This window comes from Streptopelia decaocto, assembly GCF_964273445.1.
Source record: "Streptopelia decaocto genome assembly, chromosome: 16".
Classification (NCBI taxonomy): domain Eukaryota; kingdom Metazoa; phylum Chordata; class Aves; order Columbiformes; family Columbidae; genus Streptopelia; species Streptopelia decaocto.
The window spans coordinates 8329852-8357672 of NC_138671.1; the positions used below are offsets into that span (position 1 = coordinate 8329852).

General features: G+C 39.6%; 1 protein-coding gene across 1 annotated transcript in view; it reads left to right on the forward strand.

Annotated features, from left to right (window-relative positions):
- The window catches only part of TBCD (tubulin folding cofactor D), a 116012-nt gene that overhangs the window by 70277 nt on the left and 17914 nt on the right, over nucleotides 1-27821 (forward strand). The window contains exons 19-33 of the mRNA XM_082067354.1: nucleotides 530-610; nucleotides 1363-1436; nucleotides 2383-2500; nucleotides 3867-3927; nucleotides 4631-4653; nucleotides 12513-12544; nucleotides 15105-15167; nucleotides 15600-15676; nucleotides 17026-17107; nucleotides 19190-19308; nucleotides 19724-19815; nucleotides 20665-20805; nucleotides 24429-24512; nucleotides 25649-25807; nucleotides 26179-26317. Coding sequence (XP_081923480.1) covers nucleotides 530-610; nucleotides 1363-1436; nucleotides 2383-2500; nucleotides 3867-3927; nucleotides 4631-4653; nucleotides 12513-12544; nucleotides 15105-15167; nucleotides 15600-15676; nucleotides 17026-17107; nucleotides 19190-19308; nucleotides 19724-19815; nucleotides 20665-20805; nucleotides 24429-24512; nucleotides 25649-25807; nucleotides 26179-26317 — 1345 coding nt within the window. The remainder of the gene's footprint in view (nucleotides 1-529; nucleotides 611-1362; nucleotides 1437-2382; nucleotides 2501-3866; nucleotides 3928-4630; nucleotides 4654-12512; nucleotides 12545-15104; nucleotides 15168-15599; nucleotides 15677-17025; nucleotides 17108-19189; nucleotides 19309-19723; nucleotides 19816-20664; nucleotides 20806-24428; nucleotides 24513-25648; nucleotides 25808-26178; nucleotides 26318-27821) is intronic.

The window sequence follows — 27821 nt, forward strand, 5'->3', positions numbered from 1 at the left end:
ATACTGAAAAAACATTTCGCTTAACTTGTGTTGACCTGACCTTTCAATAGTCGATGTTTCTGAGGATGGGAAAGCGAGTTGGCTGTGAAGCTGGGTGATGACCCAGGCTGCCCGGGTCATCAGTCCTGGTGTTCCCTCACGTCTTGGGGCTTGACTTAGCAGCTCTAACATTTATTGTCAGAATTGACTTTTTGTGTGTGTTTGATTTTTAGTGTGTTTTACATTTTCTAGAATGTAACAATGGGAATTGAATGCAGCTTTTCATTGTTGTGAAGCTTTTTGTATCTATAGTAGTTTCTATAGAGAATCTGAAAGGGTTTTATGAAAGCCATTTAAAGTTTTTTCAATAATTGTAAGACATGTCCTATTGTATTATTTCATTCAGCTGCATCTCATTTAGGAGAAAGTGTGTTTAAGTAATCTTTTTGTTGCTTTAAACCTAGAGGATTTAAGTCTTTGTAGTGGTTTGTGCTAAAATGCACACCAATGTTGAGTCTGTCCTCTCTCTACCTGGACGTTTCTTTTTCAGTATGTATATTGCTGGCTTTCCTGAGTATACACAGCCAATGATTGATCATTTAGTTAACATGAAGATCAACCACTGGGATTGGTAAGTTCATAAAGTCTAATTATTAATACCCAGGAGCTGACTGTTCTGCATATCATACTTTCCTAGATTATTTTTGTAGATTTTGCTTATACTGAAGTCTGCAATAGCATTTGACTGAAGAAAACTGGACAAGTAGTAGCTGATGTCATCTATTCCTCCCTAACATACTGTCATTTAAAACACGTTTATTAATTTTGTCTTTTTACCATGACCTCAATCTGTTAATAGATTAATAAAAGTCATCTATATGGGGTATAGTGTATGGGGATAAACACCATCACCATACAATTATCATAATTAAAGTAGATTTCATGCATAGAGATGGTGCTTAGTCATATTCAGTGTTCATGAAGATTAAAATATGTACATATAACACAAATGAGATTATATCAGTGCTGATACTAGTTTGCATCATGAGAAATAATGATAGTTTACTGCAGTGTCCCTGCCAGTACACAGAATGAGCCCTCAGGTTCCACCATCCACACTTGGGTTTTTCTTTGTCTCTTTCAGCAATGAGTTCTATTCATATAGCTAAAAGCTACCTGTAGGCTGGCTGTTTGGTCCACTGTTTTGTTTTGTTTCCTTTATTTGAGGGGGGAAGCATACAATGGACAGACAATATTGTAATTTTTAGTAGTGTTGCGATCTTTGTTTGGGTCAGGAGTCCATTCCTGACATTGTTTTCTTTTTTTTAAATGCACTAAATTGCTAACCCAAAAAAATCCAAAATTTTTTTTTTACATCTTCAGCGTTATTCGAGAACTTTCAACCAAAGCGCTGCATAACCTTACTCAACAAGCTCCTGAATACATGGCAGATGTGGGTAGGTAACAAGTTCGTTCTGCGTACCGTGCCATATCAAGGGTTCTAGCTTCCGCAACTAAAATGTATTAAGAAAACTTCAACATGCACCATGACTTAATAAAAATTAAGATTTCCCCTGCGACTTAAGAGAGTATAGTGACACTAATAGTTTTACCAGTTTTCAGATTTCATGCAAAAATTATAACATACAAAAATTATACATGCAAAAATTATACCATACGGATCTTTTGCTGTCTGGGGGCTGGACTTTAGTTATCCAGCTACGCTGGACCCTACCAGTTCCAGGTAAATAAATGGGTGTAGTTCTGTTGCAACAATTCCGGCAGGTAGCCCTCAACTTCCCAGCTTTTGTTTTGGTGATAGAGCTTTGATGTTGTAAAGGGTGGGGGGATCTGTTTTGTCTTGTCCGGTCTGACATCTTCAGAGGAATTCCTTTTTGACTGGTGTGTGTGTAGTCAAATGTTTCTTAGCATGAATTCAGGATCCTTTGCTCAGCCCACTCGGGATGCTGAGGATGTAGTAGCTGATTTTTAGAGTGGCCGAGACAGCAGCTGACAGCCCGGTGGGGCTGCAGGTACCGATCTGACCTGCGCTCCCTGCAGTGGACTAGGAAGGTGACAATTTATATGGAAGTAAAATTCCATGGAAGGACAAGCCTCATTTCCCTTACCGCTCAGCCAGCCTAATAGCAAGTCTGTTATTTTATTTACTCCAAACAGGGAGCTGGCTGTGAGTACAGAATTTCTTGGTGTGGTTGAGTGTGCTTTGTCAGAATTCACTTATATTTTTAAAACTTGGTTTCCGTGTAACAGGCAGGATACAACAGCCAGACTTGGCAGAAATGGTTTTTCTGTGTTATTTCTAAGTCAACATGTTTACATTTAGAACTGTGATCTGTCCCTATGTTTTGTTTAAAAAAATATGTATTATTTAATCTCTTTCAGTTTTGCCAAGACTTCTACCTTTATCAGTGGGCACAGATCTGCACACTCGCCATGGGGCAATTCTTGCCTGTGCTGAGATCACCCATGCGCTGTGTAAACTGGCAGAAGAGAATAATAGGTACAAATGCAAGATTATCTTGACTATAAATTATCCTTTCATGTCTGGTCTATTGAAAGCTTCCTGAGTATAATTCTGGAAATCTCCATCTTACTGAACTTCTTTTCCATTGAATTTTTGTTTGTTTTAATCAGTCATGCCAAGCCTACAGATTTTTTTTTGGCAATGTTATTAAGCTTAAATTCATCATCAGGAAAGTGTGATCATTTACTGCCTCACTTTCACAGTTGAAAGTTATCATTTAAATATAGATTAAACCCTCTTTCCCTATAAGTATGCTGTCTTCCGGGTGAGGGGACAGTCTTATTGAGTTGGACTGATTTAATTGTTGCTGCTGAATTCTGGTCCAGATATATCTATATATTGGTGTATGTGTACACACACACATGTTACATATAGGTGATGTAGCCAGAATAATTGACAAAATTATTTAGAGATGTCTTTGCTTTAATGCTTTAATTAAAGAAATGAGCCATTTATCTTTTCTTTCACAAGAATCACATCTGAAAAATGGTTGAAAATCTTTATTGCAAAAAACAGAATTTGGAAGCAATGTTAGCAATAGAATTTTATACTAGTGTAACTTAAATTGGGATGAACAGCTTTTTAAGGTCAATGCAACGGAAAATAAGACTCCAGAGTGCAAACTTCACTGAGAATAAGTACAGTTCTGCAGGATTCATAGATATATGTACACTGAAGAAATATATGTTGAGAAACAGACTGACTTTCTGGATAGTTTTTCTTCTAAAAGTTGAATAATTAGTCTCTAAATAACCTGTATTATTTTACTTCTGAGAGCATTCCAACATAGTCATACAAAGATCTCTAAAGTGGTGGCAATAACAAACTCGATGTTGTCATTGTTCATTCAAGCTAAATATACTGAGATGAATTCAAATAATAGATGTCAAAAGTATGCACTGATTTTCATGGCTTCAATTATTGGCAAATAGGAATTTTATTTACCAGCAGCGTCTATCTAAAGAATTCGAGTTAAGAGTTGAAAAGTTAGAGAACAAGAGGCAGGGCATTTTTAGTAGCAGGAAATACTTGAAATGGATGAAAATATCACCAAAGTGTCAGGAGTCCAAAAGTACAACTGAACTGAGAAGGGTTATTGGTGTATTACTGATTAAAATGTTCTTAATAAGCTATGTTCAGTTTTCATAGTCCTTTAAGAAGGAGTTTGCTATATGTTAAGGAAAGAACTTATGTTACAATGTTTGCTGAACTGTTTCAAATATTGCAGACTTCAAAATCAAATGATTGGTTTCCTAATCATGCTATAAGTAATTTTTCTTCCATGACTTCGTTGTACTTTCAAACAGAAAAACAGTTTTTAAAATGTTGTATACCTTTACAGATCTGTAACTCATTATTTCAATGAAAAATCCTTGGAGGGACTTAAGCAAATCCATCAAGAGGTTTGTAGTACGTATAAATGTATCTCTTAACCCGGTATGTTGTATTGCTTTTAAACAAACATTTACAATTAAAACAGTTGTTCCCACCTTCCTCCCCACTTGGCGAAAGCAAACAATCTCACAAATAGGAATATGGACGCGCACTCCAGACTGTGACAGCTGGGTGTCCTTGCCCATGTGTCTTGCTCCAGTATAATTTTGTGTTTGGTCCCTTTCTTAGCGCAGCCATTTTCTCAGATGCTGCTCGTTACACTTCTGAAATACCGTGTGGGGTTTCTCTTTGTTCTCCTTCTGTTCCTTCCCCCTTTCTGTCCTGTTTCCTGGCCGTGCAGGTACATGTGTGGCTGTTGCCTTAAGGTGACCACACTCAAGAGAGATCTCCTAGTAAGTCCATTCTGTCCCCCTTTTTCTTTCTTTTTTACCTTGTGGGATTTCATTGCTGAATCCTTACATCCATAATTTACCTGATTATAGACCCTGAAAGTCACATTCTGTATTTCAGCTGATGCGTTGTCTGTATCTGTGCTTATGACAAGTGAAGTTATGTCCTGCTCTTAGCAATTTCAAATGCTTCTACAGAGATAATCTTACCTCGCGTAGCTTATGCTGTTTAGACATTGCATGCAAGGAGGAAAAATGAAAACACTTGTATCAAACAAACCCTACTAATATTAATGTTTGTTGCTTTTCTTTTTCCCCTCAGCTTTCCCGTCGTCAATTGTACAGGTAAGAAAATGGCCACAAAAATTTTTATTGGGAAGGATGAATTAGAAGTAATGAAAACGTTGGGATCCTCGGGTGATTTTTGGTTTGTACGTGTGAGTTAAGCCCCGCAGAGCCGGGCAGTCTCTCGCGGCTCATCAAATGCCAGCACACACATTCCTTCGGCTACGTCACCCTACTAGAGACACTGATGTCGCTTATAATGGTTGTGGTTAGAGAGTGCGATTAATGGGAAAGTGGTAAGTACTGGCCTCGCTGCTGCGATAGAGACTGTTAAAGAAAGGAAGGAATGTGAACCAGAACACGCTCACTAATCCATGGCTTCAGCGGTGTGGAATGGATTTCTTTGCCATTATTCACCTGTGCTGCAGCACTTGTAGGGTTCATGTAGGTCTAGAGAAATGACCTTCAGATAATAAGTTAATGAGTCCAAAATTAATTTGTTTTTTAAAGGAGCATCTATCTAAATTCTAGACTTACTTTCTTCGCCCTGTGCAATGAGTAGGCCAGGAGTATTACAAACGGCTCAATGCAATTTTTCAGCTCTTGCGCCAAAGAAAATGTAAATGAGTTTTCACTGAGTTGTTTTTCATTTCGTATTTATTGAAGCTTCCAGGAAATAAAGGGAGTTTGCCTAAGTAACTGTTAAGTAAATGTGAATTAAAACTGGTATGTGACTTCAGAGTTTGCTCTTAAATTTAAGGAGATCAGAACATAATTAATGAGTTGTATTCCCTAATGATTGTATATGTGAATGAGGGGCTTTTTCTGCTTTAACTGACAAATTCTTTTAGGTTTTGGGCAATTTAATTCACTTATTTGCACATGACGTATCTAGAAACAGTAAATTTAAGTAGTTCCTTTGTATAATTATTAATTATAAATGAAAGAATTTTTACGTAAGTATTTGTATCCTCCAACTTTCTGAAAACAAGTCAAAATTTACTTCTCGAGGGTCATACATACTGCTGTGGAACTTCACTCCACAGTCAGCTCGTACTGGCAGATGGCTTTAATGCTGATACTGTATATTAGTGTCTTTGTGGGTGGCTGTCTTGGCTCCCATAAATTCTTTAATGTCAGGGTGGAGCTTGGGTGTAATTTGTTTTTGTCATAATGTGCACTTCTTGCACTTAATGGTATTTATAAGATGCCTACAGAAATGTTTTCATTCTAGATAAGACTTCTCATTTGACTCCAAGCAAAATTGATTCACTGCTGTTTAATACTTAGGCTGAGACGGAAATGTCTACTATAATCCATATTTTAAAATATCGGTATGCATAAAATATTTTAAAATAGGACAAGAAAAATAAACTAGGTTATAAAAACAAACCAGCAATTTGAGTATTGCTGGGCAAGCATTTAGTGAAACAAGCCAAACTTGTTTCGTGATGAGTAATTATTGCACATAATATTCCGTAGATTTCCATTTGAGTAGTTGCTACCGGGAATTTGCAGTGTAAAAACATCTTGTAGGAATGTTGAAAACCTGTGCGTTTCATTTGTGTTTCTAGTTTTTAAACTGCATTAACAAAAAGTGTTAGGCCACCGTCTCAGCTGCTTATTGGATATTTTGCTTTCACTTCTGGCAAGATAATAGCTGTCTTTTTGTCAGGCTGTTTTCAGAAATTGCATTGGCCTGTGAGAAAGGAAAAAGGAAGTAAAGCGTAAAAATGCTGTGATTTTCTTCTTCTAAGCTGCAGTTTATAAACTTCAGGCTGGAAAATGGGTCATGAGTTTCTTGTTTGTCTCATGCTTAGAATTCCATTGAATCTATAAGGACCTCAAGTAAAAAAGATAAAGCCAAAGTGCTATAAGGGAGACCATAATTCAACCAACCATCTTACTTTGTATAGCAGCTCTTGTAATGTCTTCAGCCTGCTTTTGAAGGATGGCCATGAATTACCCTTCAGACAGGACACAGACCATTTTGAGTTATACTGCGCAGTTTCTCAATTTTGAGTATACTTGAAGCAACCAAGTTTCTTTATACTAATGGTAGAAAATCCTCTCTTCTGCTGTATTAACATATATATTTTTTTACGTGCAAGTATCTTTCTCTCTTCCTGTATAAGTCCTTTTCTGGGTTTACCATAGTAAGCTGAAAAAGGAGAATGCAAGTCCGGGCACATCAGGAGGTACTTCCTTCCATTAGTCTGGATTCTGACACATCTGAAGCACCAGTTTGTCTGGAGGAGCTGGTTGGTTGAAGCATTTGCATGTGCCCTTCCAGCTGGGGATCGTGCAGTGAGCCTGCTTTTCTCTATTAAATGGGCACTAGTCATGGCACGTCATATGCAAACCATGCCGCTTGAACAGAGTGTTTGTCCATTGTGCCTGTTTTGTGCTATACGGCTTATAGACTTACAACAATAGAGCTATATTTTATTTGCTTTAAACCTTACTTTTATAAATAAAAATGTAAGACAAAATCTTGTGGCATCTGTTGCCTTAAGCTGTCTTACTTGGGATAGGAAATCAGTCTGCCCGTTTAAACACAACGTTAATGGTCAGCCTGCTTTATATTATGCTTCTACTGAACCAGCATGGTTAGTGTCTTCTTATTGTAACACGTATATTTCTGTAGTGCAGCTAAGACCTTTTCCTAGTTCTCAATATGAAAAGTTCTCAAGAAAAAAAGGATTTTTAATAATAGTTCTGTTAAGATTCTTTAAAAATGTATCATGTGATATAAGGTACTTGATTGAATATTCTGCTGAATACGCGTTCAGATTTTTTTTTTACCTCCCTTGTAGCCAGTCCTGAGTTTGATAATGTCTTAATACACAGGGTTGGGTAAGAAGATAATTTAGAGATGGATGTGGAAGTGCTGCAGATAGATATGCTGGGCTCCTTCCAGGTAGTTGCACTGCACGTCTGTATTTCAGCAAATGTTGTATTTCTTGGGCCTTGGGGGTTCTGGCTGTGACAGGATGCACAGGGTTCGTTAGTGGCTCCCACCCTGGGTGATGCAACGCGCTGCTTGCCGAGTTTTGCTCTGATCTCATTCTTGTAGCACATGAAGAGACTGGCTGCGGGTATTACAGGGTCAGCTGTGGCAGATGAGCAATTGTAGCTTTCAGAACAGTCGCCAGTGTAAGTTGGACTGTCAGCTTCAGGGTGTCAGCTTTTCCAGAAGAGTAAGGGAGCCCGTAGGTGTTGACAGGTGCAAGGCAACAGAGAAACTCCTCTCATTTCAAAGACCTTTAAGGTTGCAACTAATCTTGATGGTTTCAGGGCAAATGTGTTTTGTGGCACTCATCTACATAAAAGAGTTTTTTAGGCATAGAAGCTTAATCAGCAAACAATTCCAAGCTTGCAACAAAGCTACTCTTAACAATTCTTCTAACTTTAAGTTATTTTTTTGCATCCAGTAGTGTGGTGGTTCTAGGGGATCGTGCTATACCATGTTCTGAAGAGTCAAGGTGAAATTCTTTTGCTCTTAACTGATGTCGGGGGGAAAGTCTTACTCCCATAGAGCCAGGATTTCACCTGTAGTCTTTTGGTGTACAAAACATGTACAGTCAGTCTATGAATTTACAGTAACCTAAAAATAGGTGTTTGTCAGCTTAGTATAGTTTATTCTCCACATCTTCAAGGGAAGACCATAAAAGCTTTTTTATCTATGCTCAAAGGTATCTCCCTCCTCTGTGTATAACAGTTTGTGATAAAGCCATGTTGTACGTCCAAAGCCCGGTAAGGTACAACCTGAACCTTTTAAGGTACCTCACTTCTATTTGGGACAGGATTTCCCATGGAAAAAAATTGGTTACTCTTCATATGGAGATGGAGATACCTATTCAGCAGGTGCCGGTGTCGAGTTACGACGGCTTTTAAATCACCCGCCCTTGTCAGGATAACGCCCACTGCATGTCAGCTGCTCTCGCAAGGGCTGCCGCGAGCTGCCGGGTCTCTTGAGAACGAAAGTGCCCGATTGAGAGGAAAAAAAAAACAAAAAAAGTCTTCTCTGTACCTTGAAGATTTTGCTTAATTGGGACCCGACGAGCTGCCTCCGATCAGCTGATCTCAGAAACTGAGATCGTCAATTTGCTGATGACACCAAGCTGGGGGGAGTGGCTGACACGCCAGAAGGCTGTGCTGCCATCCAGAGACCTGGACAGGCTGGAGAGTTGGGCAGGGAGAAATTTAATGAAACATAACAAGGGAAAGTGTAGAGCCTTGCATCTGGGTAGGAACTACCCCAGGTTCCAGTCTAAGTTGGGGAATGAACTATTGGAGAGCAGTGTAGGGGAAAGGGACCTGGGGGTCCTGGGGACAGCAGGGTGACCATGAGCCAGCACTGGGCCCTTGTGGCCAGGAAGGCCAATGGTACCTGGGGTGGATTAGAAGGGGTGGTCAGTAGGTCAGAGAGGTTCTCCTGCCCCTCTACTCTGCCCTGGGGAGACCACATCTGGAATATTGTGTCCAGTTGTGGCCCCTCAGTTCCAGAAGGACAGGGAACTGCTGGAGAGAATCCAGCGCAGACACAAAGATGCTGAGGGGAGTGGAGCATCTCCCGTGTGAGGAAAGGCTGAGGGAGCTGGGGCTCTGGAGCTGGAGAAGAGGACACTGAGGGGTGACCTCATTCATGTTTACAGACATATAAAGCGTGAGTGTCAGGAGGATGGAGCCAGGCTCTTCTTGGTGACAACCAATGATAGGACAAGGGGTAATGGGTTCAAACTGGAACACAAGAGGTTCCACTTAAATTTGAGAAGAAACTTCTCAGTGAGGGTGACAGACACTGGCTCAGGCTGCCCAGGGAGGTTGTGGAGTCTCCTTCTGTGCAGACATTCCAACCCGCCTGGACACCTTCCTGTGTAACCTCATCTGGGTGTTCCTGCTCCATGGGGGGATTGCACTGGATGAGCTTTCCAGGTCCCTTCCAATCCCTGACATTCTGGGATTCTGTTTTCGTGGCTTCATGGAGACTGAGTATTTGCAACTGAATCTCTTCAGCAATTCTAGTAGTTTTAACTTGAGATTCAGTTGTTTATGAAAACATAGATGCTATTCACTTCTAAACAGCTTCGGTTATTGTTATTTCTATAATCTTAAAGATGAATTCTGAATTTCTCATGAAAAGCAGCTTTCAAATAATTAAAAAAAAAAAATCCGTAAAAGAACCTCGAACTTGTGTATGCACTGAAAACAGCACTGTCATTGGTTCTGTTTCAGGCCTACATAATTTTAAAATAGATACCAGCATTCTTAGGTCAGTAATCTTAATTCATTGGTTCTATAAGGGATTATACATTTTGATTATATTTTCCACAAATAATTTGCGACTCACCCTCAGATGTTTCCAGGAGAGAAGCATTGCTTTGGAACCGCACATAGGAAAGAACATTTAGGAGCTCATGGAACCTGGGCACTGCATCAGTCACTTTACAAATTGAATTAATAATGAAGTCTTGAAACAGGTACATCTAATAATGTGATGCAACTTGTGGATGTGTCTTTGGAAGAAAGAAGAGAGAATACTGACTGTACAGCAAAATTCGGAATCTCTGAATTAGGTAGATCCGTATCTTTTTAATTTAGTGAAATACTGCAGAGCAAGATAAAGTTAATAAAAGATGTGCATCATGTTTGACAAACTAAACACTGACTGAGGAAAGATCTAGGATTATGATAGAATTCTCAGTTCTTGAAATATGTATGAGCTGTGGAAAGTAGAAAAAATTTTAGATATATTGATGGACATACTGTGATTAGGCAAGAAATAACTTGAAAACTGTTGCAGAGAACAACACATGGTACACAGTGCCTTCAAAAATAGATTTGATTGTAGTTTCTGTGTTACATGTAGATCTTACTATGCAATCACTGCCACCATTTTTCATGCTTGCAGAGGGACAACAATCCTCAGTGAAGCTGTAAACTTTGAAATTAAATTGAGTTGATGTAATGCCAAAGGAAGGGAGAGCTGTCAAATTATTAGCATAAGGGTAGCTTTAAGTCAGCTTTAAGGCCTGACTTCCTTATTGGCAGAGTACAGAAGTGGAGAGGAGCAGCCTTTATGACTCAGTCCTTGCTTTGTAGTTGGAACAGAAGTCCGTATCTGAATCCTTGCATCAGCAGACTATGTTGCACACCAAACAAATTGCCCAGATCATTATTTTATACTCATTTGCAGTAAGACAACAGAGAGATGGCAAGGAATGGGTGAGGACAAAATGAAGTTAAAAGGAACGTTGAAGAGGAAGCAAGCCTTGCCACATCAATCTGTTTTTGCCAGTCTCAACTCCTGGCATCAGGTCCTTGTTTTCAAATTTAATTTTTTCAGAATCTGGAGGGCAGACAACAAGGCAGGAAGGTGGGGTAGATAATACCTTATCAGCACGGGGATGTGTAATCTGTGCTTGTTTTCTACGATGATAGACTAAGCTGTAGATTATTACATTGAGCTTAATATATTGATTGTCGAAAGCTGAAGTTTCCCCAACTAGAGGAAGTGCTGACCTACAGCAAGTGAGAATATTGTGGAGCTGGCGTCTGCATTACCTGACAAACCAATGAGAATGTTGAGCATGTTACAGGAGGCACCTACTTGTATGGAATGGAAAAACTTGTTTAAAATGTTGAGGCTTTTGAAGCTCATATAAAAGGATAAATTGGAGAACAAAGTTCTAAGAGTTGTTAGGGTTGCTAAGTTTGCCTTCTGAGCATAGCTACTAATTTTATTGTGGGGAGGGAGGAGGAGAGGAGGGAAGAAAAGGTTTGGGGAAAAAAAAATGCCAACAACACAAGCAAACAAACAAAAAAGCCTTTGTTGTTCCTTCCTCTTGCTGGGAGTTTCTGCCAGAGCATGGCCATCCAAACAGGTGACTAAGGGTTTGCCACCCCAGGGGGAAACACTGCAGCACAAGTGAAGGGCGACGTGAATAAGGAGCTGAGGGAGGAAATACCCAAAGGAAGGGCAGGAGAGGGGTCAAAGGTTCAGAAAATTGAAAAATTAAGCCACAGAAGGTGACACTGAGCAGAACACCCCAAGCAGTGCTCCCGGCACCTTGGGGATATCCAGGTAACCAGCAGCCATCGCTCAGCGGGGTGAGGAGACGTCTCTGTGCCCGGAGACATGAGAGACTGGAAAATGGAAACAGGCCCCGCCGGTTCCAGGACACTTCTCCCTTTCCCCACTTTCTGCCCAGTTCACACTTTCTCCTCCTAGTGCTGTCAGTGCCTGGTTCAGACAGGATAACTGGGCTGGATAAGCCTGAGGTCTGAGCTGGTGGGGCCATCCTGATATGACAGGATCTGAAGCATCCTAAGCCATTTGTTTCTTTTCGATGCGTTGGAAGTTTTTACCCCCTCGCTTGTGGTGGTGAATGCAGAATCACCTGGGAGGCGGCTTTAGCGGGGAAGGAGCATGTGAGAAACTTCGTAAAAATGGGAACTGCTAGGTGAAGTTTCTATTTAATCTTCCAGAGATGAAGATTTTGTTTAAAAATTGCATGTGATTGCCTTTCAGTTGTGTGAGTCACAAGCTCATGGAGGCTGTATGACTGAAAAGTCCCGTGGCGAGTCCCACAGGTTTGGAATGCTTCTGAAGCAAGTGAAAAGGCGAATGATCTTCATTGTCTTTTATTATTCACATTAAAAATTAGGAAGACCGGAGCTGTATTTTTGCAAGAAGATAGCTTAAATACTGAGGAAGGTTTTGTATAGATCATGCTGAAGTCGAAACAACAGTTGATTTCAAAAGAAGGATGTTAGAGGTGGTCAAATACAAAACTGCAGGAATTTTGTGATCTGATTTCATTCTGAAATGGTTTTGAGTTTTTCCTTTCTCACTGGGCCATGCACTCAGATTGCTTCCAGTAGGTTATTTTCTGAAGGCTGTTTCTGTTTTGCAGGGGTTTAGGTGGAGAACTGATGAGACCAGCTGGTAAGTATTAGACCTGTGGTGTGAAAGCAGAAAATGGGCAGTAACTAATTCTTCCGTTTACTTTTTTTCCCACTTTGTTTGCATGTATTGTGTTGAATGTATAAATAGAATGTGCACAGTAATTAAAAAAAATGCAAAGTTTGGAGGCCAATCAGAAAACAGGTCCACCTGAGCATTGGCTATGTCCTCTTCAGGAAAGACAGGCCAGCCAGGCGTGGTGGTGGAGTTGCTCTTTATGTGAGAGAGCAACTACAATGTATTGAGTATTGTCCAGGCACGGATGAGGAATGAGTTGAGAGACTGTGGGTGAACGTTAAGGGGCAGGCTGGCAAGGGTGATACTATTGTGGGTGTCTATTATAGGCCACCAGATCAGGGTGAGGAAGCTGATGAGGCCTTCTAGGCAATCTGGACATCCATAAATCCATGGGTCTGGATGGGATGCACCCGCTGGTGCTGAGGGAGCTGGCTGAGGTCATTGCTGGACCGCTCTCCATCATCTTTGCCATCATCTTGGGAAACGGGAGAGGTGCCTGAGGATGGAGGAAAGCAAATGTCACTCCAGTCTTCAAAAAGGGCAAGAAGGAGGACCTGGCTAACTCTAGACCGGTCAGCCTCACCTCCATCCCTGGGAAAGTGATGGAACGACTGCTCCTTGGTGCCATTTCAAGGCATATCAGGGATAAGAGGGTCATTAGGGGCAGTCAACATGGCTTCACCAAGCGGAAGTCGTGCTTGACCAACCTCATTGGAGGACATAACAAGATGGATGGATGATGGCAGAGCGTTGGACGTGGAGTAAGGCATTTGACACAGTCTCCCACAGCATCCTCACAGCTAAACTGAGGGAGTGCGGTCTGGATGATTGGGCAGTGAGGTGGATATCACAGAAGAGGTGTTGGGTTGTTCACAGATTTTGAAGATTGTTATATACACTGTCAAAAGGAAGGGCATTGCAGAATAAAGGATCCATCCAGGTAGCCTGCGTGTATCAGGAAATGATGCCAAGTTGAGTTTCCTGCTCATGGGTTGGATGAAGGAAGTGCTACATAGCAGATTCTGGCTTTGAAGATGTGAAGCCATCCAAACAGTGGGTAAAGGAGTTCCTGTACCAACACGGAAGGGTGATCAAATAGAAGGGATGAAGGGGCCAAGGGGATTTCTGCAGTCTTTGAATAGGTTTACAGTCTTGTGACGTGATAATGCAGGCTGAAAGAACACGTAGATTTTTAAATATGTTTTAGCTTTTAAGCAGCTGAGTATTCCATAGTATTGGAGAAGTACAAATGACAGTATTTTGGCATGATACAACTGTGTAGGTGGAATAAGAGAAGAACTGAAAATATTCCACAAATTGCCTGCATGTCTAATGAAGATGGTGGTGTCAACCACAACAGAGGGTAAAAGAAGCATAGAAAACTAAGGAGGATCCCTTAGAGACCTGGGGTTAGTCACATTGTACTTAACCTTGTCTGTGAATAAATATTAGAACAAAGAAGCTGACGTACAACATTGAATGGAGTTGGAGCGCAGGGAGCCTGGTTGTGTGACATTACTATAGTGAGGGTTGAATTTAAGAGTAGATTTGGAGCCCAGTAAGTTGATTATAAATGAAGAAGGTGATGAATTGTGTACAGAGCCCGGAGTAAGATTCAAAGATTAAGTTGTGGGAGGAGAGGAAAACAAAAAAGTGGCATTATATAGCAGCTTGTTCTGTCCCCTCCTCCTCTGCACCAACCTCCCACCAGCTCTAAAGCAGTCAGATAGGGAGTATGGATGTGCATGGGTCTGTTTGATTGGAACTGATCACTGGGAGGTGAGAGATGTTGTATTCCTTAGGCGCTGAGTTTTCCTTTGAGCAACGCAGTCAATCTGTTGTATAGTGAAAGCTTGCTGTGTTTACTGTGTTACTCTTTATTCCCCGAAACAGCCTTGAAACACTAAAATAAATACTATTCTGAAAGTTAACTTGGAACTCATTGAAGTTTATAGATTTAAAATAAGAAGGCCTTAATTATGAAAATAGCATTTTCTTGCATTCTGTCAAAGGAAATGAAGCTGCAGACAGATTTGTAGCCCCCAGCTCTGTGCAGCGCACAGATGCCACTCATTGAAGGTCCAAAAAATGCTATTAAGAAGTAGGAAAACCTTTCACATATATTTGAATAGTTTTTTAGTGGCAGTAGTATCATCGTTGTCCAAGTCGGTTTACTATCAGCAATACTACATAGCCATTTACAGATTGGTGTAGAAACAAGTGGCCAGTATGTATATATGCACCTTAAATGGCCGAGGGGGAAACACATCCCACCAACCAATGGATCTGCATGAAGAATGGGACTAATTCATGTCAGAGAGCAGTTCCTGCGTGGTAGTGGTTTTGTATGTAAGAATCACAAATGTAATTTCCTGTCAGTCTCTAATTTCACATATTTTGGATTTCAAATTGCAAATTTTCTTCAATTTAAAATTAATGAAACTTGATGTGGTTGCCTCTGCAAAATCACTGTAACTTCTCTTTTTTTGGTATTTATCCAGTTATCAACTTTGTTTTCTTACAGTTTGCGCTTTAATTGAAAAGCTGTCACTATCAAAAATGCCATTTAGAGGAGATCAAATAATCGGTATGTCGTATTTTAAATAACCTCCCATTATCTTAGTAGTTATTACTTCAGCTAAAGTATCAATGAATGATGTTTTTCAAAGAAGCAAGATTAGCAAGGTTTAGTGGCCTAACAAATAAGAAAGTATCAAAAAGACAAATATTGCAACAGCTGGTGATGTTATTTGAAGATTTTCTTGTGTGTATGGCTGTTTACTAATATTTTTTTTACCTGTCAGGTTTTTAGCATTACTGGGCACAGTGTTTGCACTATGGACATGTAAACCAAACCAGAACAGCTGTACTAGTTGAGAATCACAAGCTTGTTTACTTTGGAAAACCAAGGAAATACGTCAATATGTGTAGTTGCTGGTCTTTGTAAAAAATGAAACAGAGAATGTTGAAGTTCAGAAAGTAAAAAAATATATACCAATTATGTTTCTTACTATTTCAGGTGGCTGGCAGTGGTTAATAAATGACACTCTGAGGAGTCTCCCTCTTGTTTCAAGTGCTGCACGACAGCACGTAAAGGTACAAGAGTTCCTCCTTCATATGGTCTCATTAAATACAGAATTAGAAATATTTTTTGCTTTCTGTTGGTGGATTATTTTCCATGGAATCTAATTGCTTATTGAATCTTTGATTTTTAGATTGGTATGAAGGGTTATTTAAAAAAAAATTGCTTACATTCAAAGGAACGTGCTTCAATTTTCCATTAAACTCTGTTGCACATCCTTTTCCTGTGCTCTTGAGCTCCTCTAATTCTGAATATTAAATCCGTGGATGGATATGTTTCATGCTATTTTATGCACATTATCTTAACACATCCAGCAATTTGCATTAATTTTCCCAAGTAATACCATGACAGTTTGATCTTGCACACTTAAAGGCTCTACCAAATTATAATGACAATTTTTTGTCTGCCTTGTTAGATTATAGCCATCACAGAGACAGTTTTAATATAGCATACTGTGTTCATGTTGTTAGTTTTTAAAAATAAGATAAAAAGCCATTGAAAATATCTGGTAGCTTATCTCCTAAAATCTTCTGTGGAAGATGAGTAGACTAGAATGTACCCAAATCACTGAAGAAAATTAAAAGATGAAATTTGAATTCTTGGAATATTCTTTTGGGATTAGCAATTTATTCAAAGAGTTTGTATGTCTTATAACTGGAACTTCTAAACCAAGCTTAGAAGAATTAATTATAGGCTTGTCGAGGTTTTGACTGCGGGGTGACAATAAAACCATGGCAGATGTATTGTTAATCTCCTCTCCCTGGCCTTTCCCCTTCAGCCCCTCCCTCTCCCCCCTTCCCACTAAGGACAGGCGATCGGGAGGAAAAGAAGGACAGAGGGTGATACTGTTGTGGGTGTCTATTATAGGCCACCAGATCAGGGTGAGGAAGTTGACAAGGCCTCTACAGACAGCTGAGAGCAGCCTCCCAATCACAGGCCCTGGTTGTGGTGGGGGATTTGAACTTCCCTGATGTTTGTTGGAAGGACTACTCGGCCGGCCAGCCACAGTCTGGGAGGTTCCTCCAGTGCCTTGATGATAACTTTCTGATGCAAAGGGTGCAGGAGCCAACTAGAAGAGGCGCACTGCTGGACCTCATCCTCACTAACGAGGAGAGTCTGGTTAAAGCGGTAAAGGTTGAGGGCTGCCTTGGTTGCAGTGACCATGAGATGGTGGAGTTCAGGATCTCCTGTGGCAGGAGCAGGATAGCAAGCACAATTGCAACCCTGGATTTCAGCAGAAAATAAAAGTAGCTGAAGGGAATGATTTTTTTTTTTTAAAATCCTCTCTGTTTTAATTCTAAGCACAGTTATAAAGTATGACCTTAGTAAATATATCAAGTTCACAGTTTTGCCTTTATTACAGGAGTCTGCAGTTTCTGCCCTGGCTGCGCTGTGTAATGAATATTACATCAATGAAGAGGGAGAAGCTGATCCAGCTCTACAGGGTAATGACTCATGTTTACAGTAGAGGCAGAAAATACTGGGCTGGACGTAACTTGCACTTGGGAGGTATCGGATACAATGGGGAGGAGCATCACTGATTCTAAAGGGCCTTAAAATGCTTCAGGAAGGAATGGTAAACCCAACAGAAAGTATAGGAGACTTGGATAAGTCAGTTAACACAGGTCTAAACATGTTTAAGGGGATTAGGAAAAAAAAAAGGTTTTGGTAAAATTTAACCAGTGTTTCACTATGGCTCAACAGATTAAAATGAAAACACAAATCAAAGATACTGATTTGGCATTCTGAATCGGTGTCTGTAAGACTGGAATTTTATTTAATCACTTTTTTCCCCTCCATTTGTTTTCACCTATTCTTTGTTGTATTTTTTCCTCTCTTAATGCGTTCTGGTTTCGTTCTGATGACTTTCTCTTTTAATATTCTTTCAGGATGGGTTGTGTTGAGTTAATATTGTAGACACTTCATAGCCCATAATGTTTGATGAAGCTGAAGGCTCTTAGAAGAATATTAACATTTGCTAGCATAATTACTGAGTAGTTATAAGTAAAGAGCTGCTCATTTGCTAGTTGTCATGTCTTAATTTTATGTCATTTGGCTAAAATGTCAATTTAATGTTTACATCAATCGAAGGGAAGACCAGCATAATCTTACTAAGATCATGGTGCTGTCTAAGCACGCATTGCATCTTCCTGTGGCCTCAAGACTGTCTTACACTCCAGTGGTTTGGAAATTTTAAATAACAGTTGTGCTTGTATGAAGGTATTGCTGACCTCTGGACCGGGAACTAGTGCCCTGATGCGAGGAACTAGTTGAGGCCTGCCGATTGCATCGGGACTGAAATTTTAAAAGTCAGTCATGAGTTATGATTAATGTGTAGTTTCTTATGGTAACTATTCTTTCTTCCTCTAGCAAATATTGCTCAATCACTTAAATCTTACATGACAGTAAGCAATGGCATAATTATGTAATCTTCTGAGGATCTCTCATTCTTTTTCTTGGAGGATTAAAAAGTGCATATTCAGGAAAGTGATTAATAAGACCACCTTTCTCCTTGTTGACTAGAGCTGTGTTTATTGCAGCTGTATATCTTGGTTGTTCTTAGAAGCTTCTCTGGAGTACCTTGTTTTTCTCTGCAATTTATGGAAGAGTTTAATATAGTAGCTGAAAAATCTGGTAAAGGAAGTATTGTGTGTTAAGTCTATGATAAAGACTACAGCAGAAATATGTAGATATGATTCCTGACTTTTTTCTTTTTTATTAATTCATCCTTATTTTCTTCTTCATATCGGTTTATTGTTGAGCCTTCTTTTTTCATGGCCAGTTCAGTTTATTCATGTTCCTTTTGTCTGTGTTGCTGTTTGTGGAACTGTTGTCCCTATTTTGTCATGTAACTACACACAGAATCTGAGCCCAGCATCCACCCTTCAAACTGGGCACTTCTCTTTGACTTTTCTCCTGCAAAAAGCCCAACTTTATACACATGCTTGTATTGAGCACGGAAAGTATAAATACACGTGCAAATATGCACGGAAAGTAGATACACTCGCAATCCTTCAAGGATAAATTTTACTCACACACGAGGTGGCAAGGCAAGTGGAGTCTCCACCCCGGGGGGCTCTCGGCGGCAGCATCTGGCTCGTGCTCCAAGAGACCCGTGACAAGAGACAGAGCCTCAATGAGTATCCCGTTTTTATAGCCTGATCAGATCTGACTGTAGGCATTCCAGAAGCTTCTCTGCACCCCCACACTGGCTGTGGGGTGCCCTTGAGGCTTCCAAACATCCCCCACACTGGCCACGGGTGCCCAGCGGCTCCCTGGCGCCTCGGCACTCCCTTCTTAATGGCCCTGGCCAGGTGCTCAGGGGCCAAACTAAGCTGTTAGCCTCAAGCAATAGAGAGAGATGTGTCTATGCCTTCCATATCGAAGGAGGGAGCGGGAAAGAGGGGGGTTTGCATTCTGCCACACTCTGTTTGGGTGATCTTTTTCTGGTTTATTTTTCTGTTGGTCAATTGTCCAGTGATAATGATGTGGTGGTTGCTTTCCACTCTGCAATTGTATTTTTCTAGATGAGCTGGTGACACAGTACGTTTCAGAACTACAAAACACAGAGGAAATGATTCGTTGTGGCTTTTCACGAGCTCTTGGGGCCCTTCCTAGATTTCTGCTAAAGGGCAGGCTCCAACAGGTGAGAAAATATGGTGGTTGTAATGAGAAGAGGGCACACAGTATTTTGAATGAAACCTGTGATGGTAATCAAATAAATAATAATGACCATAATGAAAGGTCTTTGTGAAAGAGATTTGGATTCTAATGTACAGTAACTCCAGAAAACCATCATTGGTTTAGCTTGCCATAGATTCTGATAGGTAAAGTTTAGTCCTGTTCTAGTAGTGTTAATGGAAAAGCCAGAGACTTTGCTATGGAACATTTGTCCAAAGGGAAAAGTGAGACATACTGACAAATCCTGGGGAGAAACCAAACACTGCTTCTTGCTGGCTTCTCCCATATGTGATTTAGCTCATTTAATACAGTATCTATATTTGATATTTATAATAAATAATGTATTGGATTAAAATATCTCAATTTTTATACTTTTTCAGGTTTTGGAAGGTTTGAAAAAAGTTACCTTAATTACCCCTGCAGATGTGAGCTTTGCAGAAGCCAGAAGAGATGCCCTCATAGCAATTGCAAAGTATGTTTGTCGTCTTTATTTGCATTTAATCCTTTCTCTAGAACCTTTCTGGTCTCACTCTGCTTTCTGTTGTGAACCTGTAGCGTGATTCTTGAAATCAGTTATACTGACATACAGATTCCTAGTGTGGGACTGTACGCATCTCTGTTATTCATTATATCTTTATTCAGAGGATTTTCCCCCATCTGAGGATGGAGTAGAACTCTGGTGGTGTGGGTTTTTCTAATCAATTAACGGAATAGCTAGAGTATATTTGAAAGTTCACCTTTCTCATGGGCTGCAATTTAGTAAGGAGGAAGAATAAATGGGGTTTTTTTCACTTTCTCAATAAGAAGATTGAATCAGTTTAAAGAAATTGTACTTTTTCTCTAAAGGAATATTTTCTATGTTTGTGTGCCACAGTGTAGTTAGTGTTAATGGCATCACAGTATATATGCTCTCAAACTGTTACAGTGCAAATATATGTCTTCAATGTCAAGCTCAAATTCAATGCATATTCCGTTAGTCCTTTACTCTTTTTGCTTGCTTCATTTTAAGTTCAGAAACTGTGAGGTACTTCAACCATGTACCTTTTTGTATTATTATAGGTATTATAGATGTAAAACCCACCTACTTTTTGTTGAGTTTCTAGCTTTGCTGGTGTTCCTTTAAACCTGAACACTAATCAGAAATCCTCAGGTCAAATCTAACACAGTAGGCTCAGAAATACTCTTCATGCTGTTTGTAGCAGGTGTTGTAGGTGTTTGGAATATTGTATGTCTGGGGAATTTTATTAATCAGCAGAACAAAGCTGTGTTGTTTCTTCTTGCCACTATTGTGTTTTTTCCCCTCCTTTTTCTCTTTTTAAAGGGTTTGCCAGACAATGGGTGTAAAGGGAGATGGATCCCAGGAAGAATATGTCTGCAAGGATAACGTTAATCAGATTTATGCTACACTACTGAGTGGTTTGACTGACTACACCACGGACAGCCGAGGAGATGTTGGAGGATGGTAAGATGCCTTACAAACAAACTTAAATGAAGCTGTCACATTTGATGTCTAATTAAAAACTGATGTCTTTTCAGAATCTGTTAGGAATAGACAGCTCCAAGCTTCTGCAGATTTGAGTACAGGTAGAAATACACTGGGGGAAGACTGGAAAGTGAAAGGAAAGGGTGACATTGTCCCTGGCCTTGGAAATTAGGAAGATGGGGACTGTTGTTTTTTAAACTGAAGCTCAGTCTTCCTCCTGTTTTGTGAATGACATTATTTTCTTCTAGTGAATATCAGGAATGCATTTAGTTGTAAAAACTCCAGAAAATCTAAACATTACTCCTGTTTCTTTGAAATAACACACTTATTCTTAGTGAACTCTCCCATTGTGCATTCGTGTTGTGGGCATTTTTGGCCAGGAGAGGGAGCAGTTACACAACGTGTTAGTGACGAATTTTGAAACCTGATGACTCAGAGAAAACCTTTCTAAATTGTGCTGTGGTATTACCGACTCTTTTGTAAGTTTAGGGTTTCAGTGATTTCAGCTCTGAGATTGCACAAATAATTAAATCATATGTGTGTAGGAATGTATTTACTAATGTGAAGTCTATAGGTATAAGATAAGTCTGTAACAGTCATATTTTTGTGATGTTCACACTTCCCTTAATATATAAAGAAGGTTCAGTATATAATATTGCATTCATCTGAATGTTCTGTATTCCTTCAGTGCCAGTGATCTGAAAAGGCAATTTCTAAATTGATGAACCAAAGCACTAGAAAGGCTTATGTCTGTCTTTGAGTTTGTTTAATTTCTGAAGAAGCTGTAATTGCTGCTGTAACATCACTCACTGATTGGAAGTTTCTGCAATCTTTGAATGTGGTAGACAGAGCAGTGATTAAAATTTGATATTATTTGCTTCACCCTGTGGAATTCCACAGGTTAGTTCCAGGGCAAGAAAACGGTGTGAAATATGGATCTTAACAATCAAACGATTTATAAGAAAACATAGAGACTCTCTTGTCAGGGTGCTTTACTGTGTGTATTTATGAGGACAAATGTGCCCATCCTGAAATAGTAATTGGTAATAGAAAGTATGAAATTACATCTGTTATAGAATTCTGTCCCATTCACCCTTGACTTTGGTGTCATTACTCTATTTGGTAACCCCAGGTTTGCTTTAAAAAAAGGAAAATAATTAATTATAGTGGTGTTCTCCTTTTAGGGTTGCTTATTAGATAGCTTGAATACAGGGTCAGGTGCTGTAAAGTACATTTGTAATTACCTTCAGTAATGGCAGCAACTATAATATGCCCTACAACCAACTGTTTTCTTACATGATTGTGTGTGATTGTGCTTTTTATTGTGCAATATGTATCATGCTGGAGTTTTTAATTGCCAGCAATCTTTGGGTAGTTTATACTGCTGTCAGACTTTAATGCTTGTGCTCTACCGAGTCATTATCGGTCACTGAGATCTCGCCAGTTCCAGTGTGAGCGTGAATAGTTATTTATAACAACTCTGTCTTTGAACAGAAAACAAAGAGTAAGTTCTACAGCTCAAAGATGAAGAGAGATATCCTGTGCCATGTTAGTGTTGGATGCTTTGTTCCTCTAGCACTCTTCACTACAATATTTACAAATGTGTTGGAAAAGTACATAGGGCAAATAACCCAGATTGCTCTTATCAGCTTGAGTTAATATTTGTATGTTTGTATTTTTCTTGTTTTGTATAATGTACTCAGCTCCTCAGCCTTCAGAACTGGTTGTTAAAATTGTCATATGACAGGGAAATCATAACACGGGACATGAAATCAGAGAAAAGCAGGCGTGTTTGACATCTCAAACTTAGAAGACACAAGGAATCAAACTAGTAAGGATCACAATCAGGTCATTGAGCTTGTGGAAGGGAGGAAGGAGCTTGGCTTTCCCTCTGCTCCTTCCTCAGCATCAACGAAAGGCAGGGAAGGTGAACGGATCTCTCACTCCAAGAACATAGTAACACAAGAGTAACATGGGTGTAGCTGAAAGAAAATGTAAAGACAAACATATAGGGTATGGAGTCAGAGAAAGGGAAGGGATCCTAAGCTTTTTGTTTTCAAAATTAGGAGTGATACTGAAGTAGATAAGAACCTGGCTAAATACCATTAGGTATGCAAGTTAACTTCCACATCTGACATCTCTCACTTGAGTTCCCCATACCTATTGTTTATCCTTCTGCCTATGTCTTCATTTAAAAACAAAGCTCTACAAAGTGGAAATTTTCAAAGAAATCCTGAGGAAATTAAATTCCCAACAGTCATTAAAATTCAAATGTGCTTTGAGCACCGGATTCCTTTAAAGCTGCTTTGGCAGCGCCAGCCAAGTCAAGTCAAACATGGAAACTGAAGGGGGAAGGGGAATCCTTTCTCATAGCAAACTGTTGGCTGCTAAATACTTCTGCGGCCTCCCAAATATGAGTGTTTTCTCATTCTGTTTCTTTTAAACCACTGACTAAGATGGAAAGATATAGGGAGAATAGACACTTCTCTAGAGAGCCCTTTAGTGTGTAATTTTTGTCTTTCTTTAATGGAGTCGTGGGAAAGTTTAACCACCTTTACTTTCCATATGCAGATTGTTTGCTGGGACTTGTCCAATCTGTCTACAGGTGTTAGACATGAGTATCTAGTAGTCAGATACTATATGAAAAAAGTAAGAAAACATCATCTGATGAAAGATTGCCAAACTAGTATTAAATTACTTAGGAAAAAATGATGTAATTTACCTTTTTCACCATTATAACAAATATCCCGCCCAGTTTTAGATTGCATAGGATACTATTTTCAGCTCCTGTTGGAATGCAGAAATCAGAGTATGTGTTTTCACAGTAGGCAAGTACTTTTTCAAATATTTTGATACATGTGCAGGGTGTTTCAAAAAGATAGACCCGGTTTGATTTTGAAATCAAAATACTTTGAAATTGGGTCCATGTTTTTGAAACACCCTCGACATTTTTACTCATTACTGAGACAGGATGTGATGAATGTGTTGGTCCTGGTTTCCTGCAGGATCATGTAGCTGATTAAGGATCTGCCACGGTGCACAAACCAGTGTTACTTAGTTAATCTCTTGTGATAAAACTAATTATTATTTAGCCACTTAATCCATTCTGAACTACTTTTTTTTTTAATATTGGAAGTATTAACCTTGAAAACCTACGAGAATATGACACTTTCAACAGTGCTTAAATATCTTGTCAGGATGTGGGTTGGCCTTTTTAGAAGATTATTTGAAGCAGACAAAGCACTTAGGTTTAAATACCGCTACTTGCACACTAAATATTACTAATGAATATCAGTATTAACCTTCATAAAATAAAGAATAGACCTGATAACATCTGCGTGGAATAAAAACCAAGATGGCGAGGCAGGGGCTTGAGGGGAAACTGTTGTACCCTGGGTGCAAAGCTGGGCGTCAGTTCACAGAGTGGGGCTTGTGTTTCCAGCTGGGACAGTCCTCTGCCTCCCAAACTGCGATAGCTGCTCTCAGGGGCCAACGCTTTCATTGGTTGCAATTTTTTGCCAGTGTCTGTTTAACCTAACTGCCGATGTATTTATTTAGATAAATACTGACATAACAACTTTAATGTATCTCTGTTTCAACAGGGCACGTGAAGCTGCTATGACAAGTTTAATGGAAGTGACGCTTCTGCTGGTTCAGAATGAAGTGGAGTTAATTGATGCCAACATGTATGCTCCTCGTACTATTTTTGTATCTTATCTCTTATAACTACGTTCCAGTCCATACAGGAAAGCACTTACATACTGTATACTTACTGCTTTACTGAGTGTGACAGAACTTTTGATAGAAGTTCATCAAGCTTACACCAATACAGATGCTGAGAATAGCGTCTCTGATAAACAGACAATCATGTTTTTGAGAGAAACTGGATGCCAGTCCCACCTTTGAGATGGCATCTGTGAGATTTGGTCTATGCTTGCTGCCTCTGTGGAGCTTGCCAGTATTGTTCACTTAAATAGAAAGCAAACTTGCCTGCTTAGCCAGAGCACTGCATCATTAATTTGGAATGTGGAGAGGAGTTTGTATTCATTTCTGTCCTCTTTGCAGAATTATTAGTAAGGAAATACAGAAAAATATAATTTACACTGAGCTTCTGGGTTTTAATTTCACGATACAACACTCCTTATAGTAAAAAAATAAAGGAATACTTAGCAGTTTTTAAGCATAGCTTGAGCTGCAGCAAAACATTCCTAATAGTTCTAAAAAATTGTGTTGGTTTTTGGGCAGAGCATGGTCGGTGGTTAGCTGGATATATGCATGTCTTAGACCTTGTCCTTTGCTATGTGTACAGTTATCTACTTTAAAATGTGCTTTTCTCAAGCTGCCTGCTCTGTTTCCATCTGAAATGTAGTAGTTCATCCAGACCTTTGTATCGCATTGACTTTTATGAGGACATAATGAGGTGGATGGATGATGGCAGAGCGGTGGACCCGCTTGGACACCTTCCTGTGTCACCTCATCTGGGTGTTCCTGCTCTGGCGGGGGGATTGCACTGGATGAGCTTTCCAGGTCCCTTCCAATCCCTGACATTCTGTGATTCTGTGATCTGTTTGGATGAAAGGTGGTATGTGAATATCAAATACTGTGTAATGTTAACGTCATGGCAGTTTTGATCGATCAATGGAAGACAAAGCTCTAAAGATTCTGCCACTCTGTTGATGTCTTAAATCACTTGTACATTCATTACAAAGAGTTAGACCAGAATGCCTTATAGCATGATATTTTTTATATAGTTGCAACAATTTAAATTTAAACGCATGTTCTACTAATGAGATTACGTGATGAATTGTTTTCTTCTTTGTAGCTGCAAACAGATTATGTGCTGGTTGGCCCAACAGTCAGCTGAGAAAATCGATAAATTCCGGGCTCACGCGGGATACGTGTTCCTTACTCTTTTACATTTTGACCGTCCTCCGGTTCCTCACGTACCTCATCGAGAAGAGCTAGAGAGGATATTTCCAAGGTAATATATTGAAGAAGGTATGCTAAACCAGTGAAAATAAAAAGATGCATGCGCACCGTTAAACCTAACACAGCAACCTGAGGTAATTTCTGTGCCCGAATGTGCTCTTTGAGGAATACTTGTGCTGTTTGGTGGACTTTCATTGAAGTGTACAATGTATAAATATATAAAATAGAACTTCTCTTTACTGGCGGTGGTTGAAGTTTTGATTTGCGTTTTTTACTTACGCTTAAAGAGCCATCATTAGTTTGATTATTAGGTAATTCAGGGACTGTTTTCACTGACGTGCTGTTTGAGGAGAGGACCTAGCATGGGAATGCATGGAGAAAGAAGACAGTGCACACATAGAAGATTCTTTTTTCCTTCCCCAGGTCAGAGAAGGAGACTCTGAACTGGAATGCTCCATCAGAAGCTTTCCCTCGAATCACTCAGCTTTTGGGTCTGCCAGCGTACCAATACTATGTGCTTTTGGGTCTCTCGGTGTCTGTTGGTGGATTAACAGAGACAACGGTAAGAAAGTGGAGCGGCTTTCCTGTGCGGCAGCAGAGTGCAGTGACCTGATAAAATGGTTGGCTGTTTAGCCTGTTGCAATGGATATTGCAGGGAGTTATTTCCATGAGAATTTCAGATGTAACATTCTTAATCAAGTCATACTTATAAACCTGATGGGTTTTATATTTTTCATATTTAAAAGTGTTTTCTTGAGTTATTGAGCATGCAGGAAGCAGGGAGTAAGACACTTTGTTTCTCATTTCCTGGTGTGATGGAAGCCGAGTGTTCCAGCCTGTTGGCTCCATCAGCTCTCAGGTTTATTTGCTCACGTTTCCAAGCTCTTAAGCACCGTTCAGCCTGCTAAATGCAGGGTGATCGCTCTTTTTAAATCAGGTGAATCTCCCCGTTTGCATTTGTAACGTGTCTTCTTCAGTATGTGTTAACAGTATGTGAAGATTCTTTTTTATTAATTTGATATGCTTTCTTAAAAAGTACCAAAGAGATACCAAATGTTTCATTACAAAGAAATATCATTCAAATGTCTATCCAAATCCTCCGAGCTTTGCAATCTCAATTTCACTCTTCTGTGCATGAACCGTGTCTTTATCACTTTTTGGTCGTCTGTTCTGCTGCCAAAATCTTCCAGACTTCATTATAATTTTAGTGTATCCTTCTCTCCTTGTATTACAGCTCGACTTGCTAGTTTCAGAATTCTTGGTTTCAAGATACTTGGTTTCTTACTTTTTTGTTTTTGATGTAGGGAAAGCTGTAACATATATGAAAACAACTATTGTGATGAGGAGACGGTTCGGTATGAGGTTCAAAATGACAGAAGCAGAATATTCTGGACTATCAGTTAAATCTTACAGTGGCCCTGTAACAGAAAGGAGAAGGTCATGAGTCAGCACCCCGACAGTGTTTAAGAGCATTTCTAATTAAGTTTGGTGTCTAATTAAGATTTGGTGGCTCTGCAACCTCATGTATTTAAACCCATTTTGAGAATTTTAATGCTTCTAAAATGGCAGGAAATTATATAGCAACTGCTACTTTAGAACTTTGGAAACATATGCTTTTTGGTTTGTGTCTATCACAATATAACTATTAACAGATTGTTTTAATAGCAGACACACACATGAAATTCAGCTTTTGGTCAAACATGGTTAATTATAGGAGGCTTCACCAAAACCAAAGTTATTTGTATAAGTATAAAAAGGGAGGAAAGTTGTGGAGGAACAGACATTCTGACTGCTAAGTGAGGTCAGATGAAAAGTCTTATTCAACATTTAGTTATATATATGTATTTTTTTTTTCCCCTGAAGTTCTGGTTGTGCTTGGTTTTGAAAAGTGTGAACAGTTCAGTTACTTCTTGGTCACTCACCGCGTTACCATCTGCCGGTGTGTTTAAGGGAAACCTTCTGTACTGTTTTCAAAATATGATTTTGAAATGTTAACTTTCTGTGACCCTGCATTTTTCTTAACGCTAAAGGCTTGTTCCGGTTATAGGGTTCTCAAGGGCTTTGGC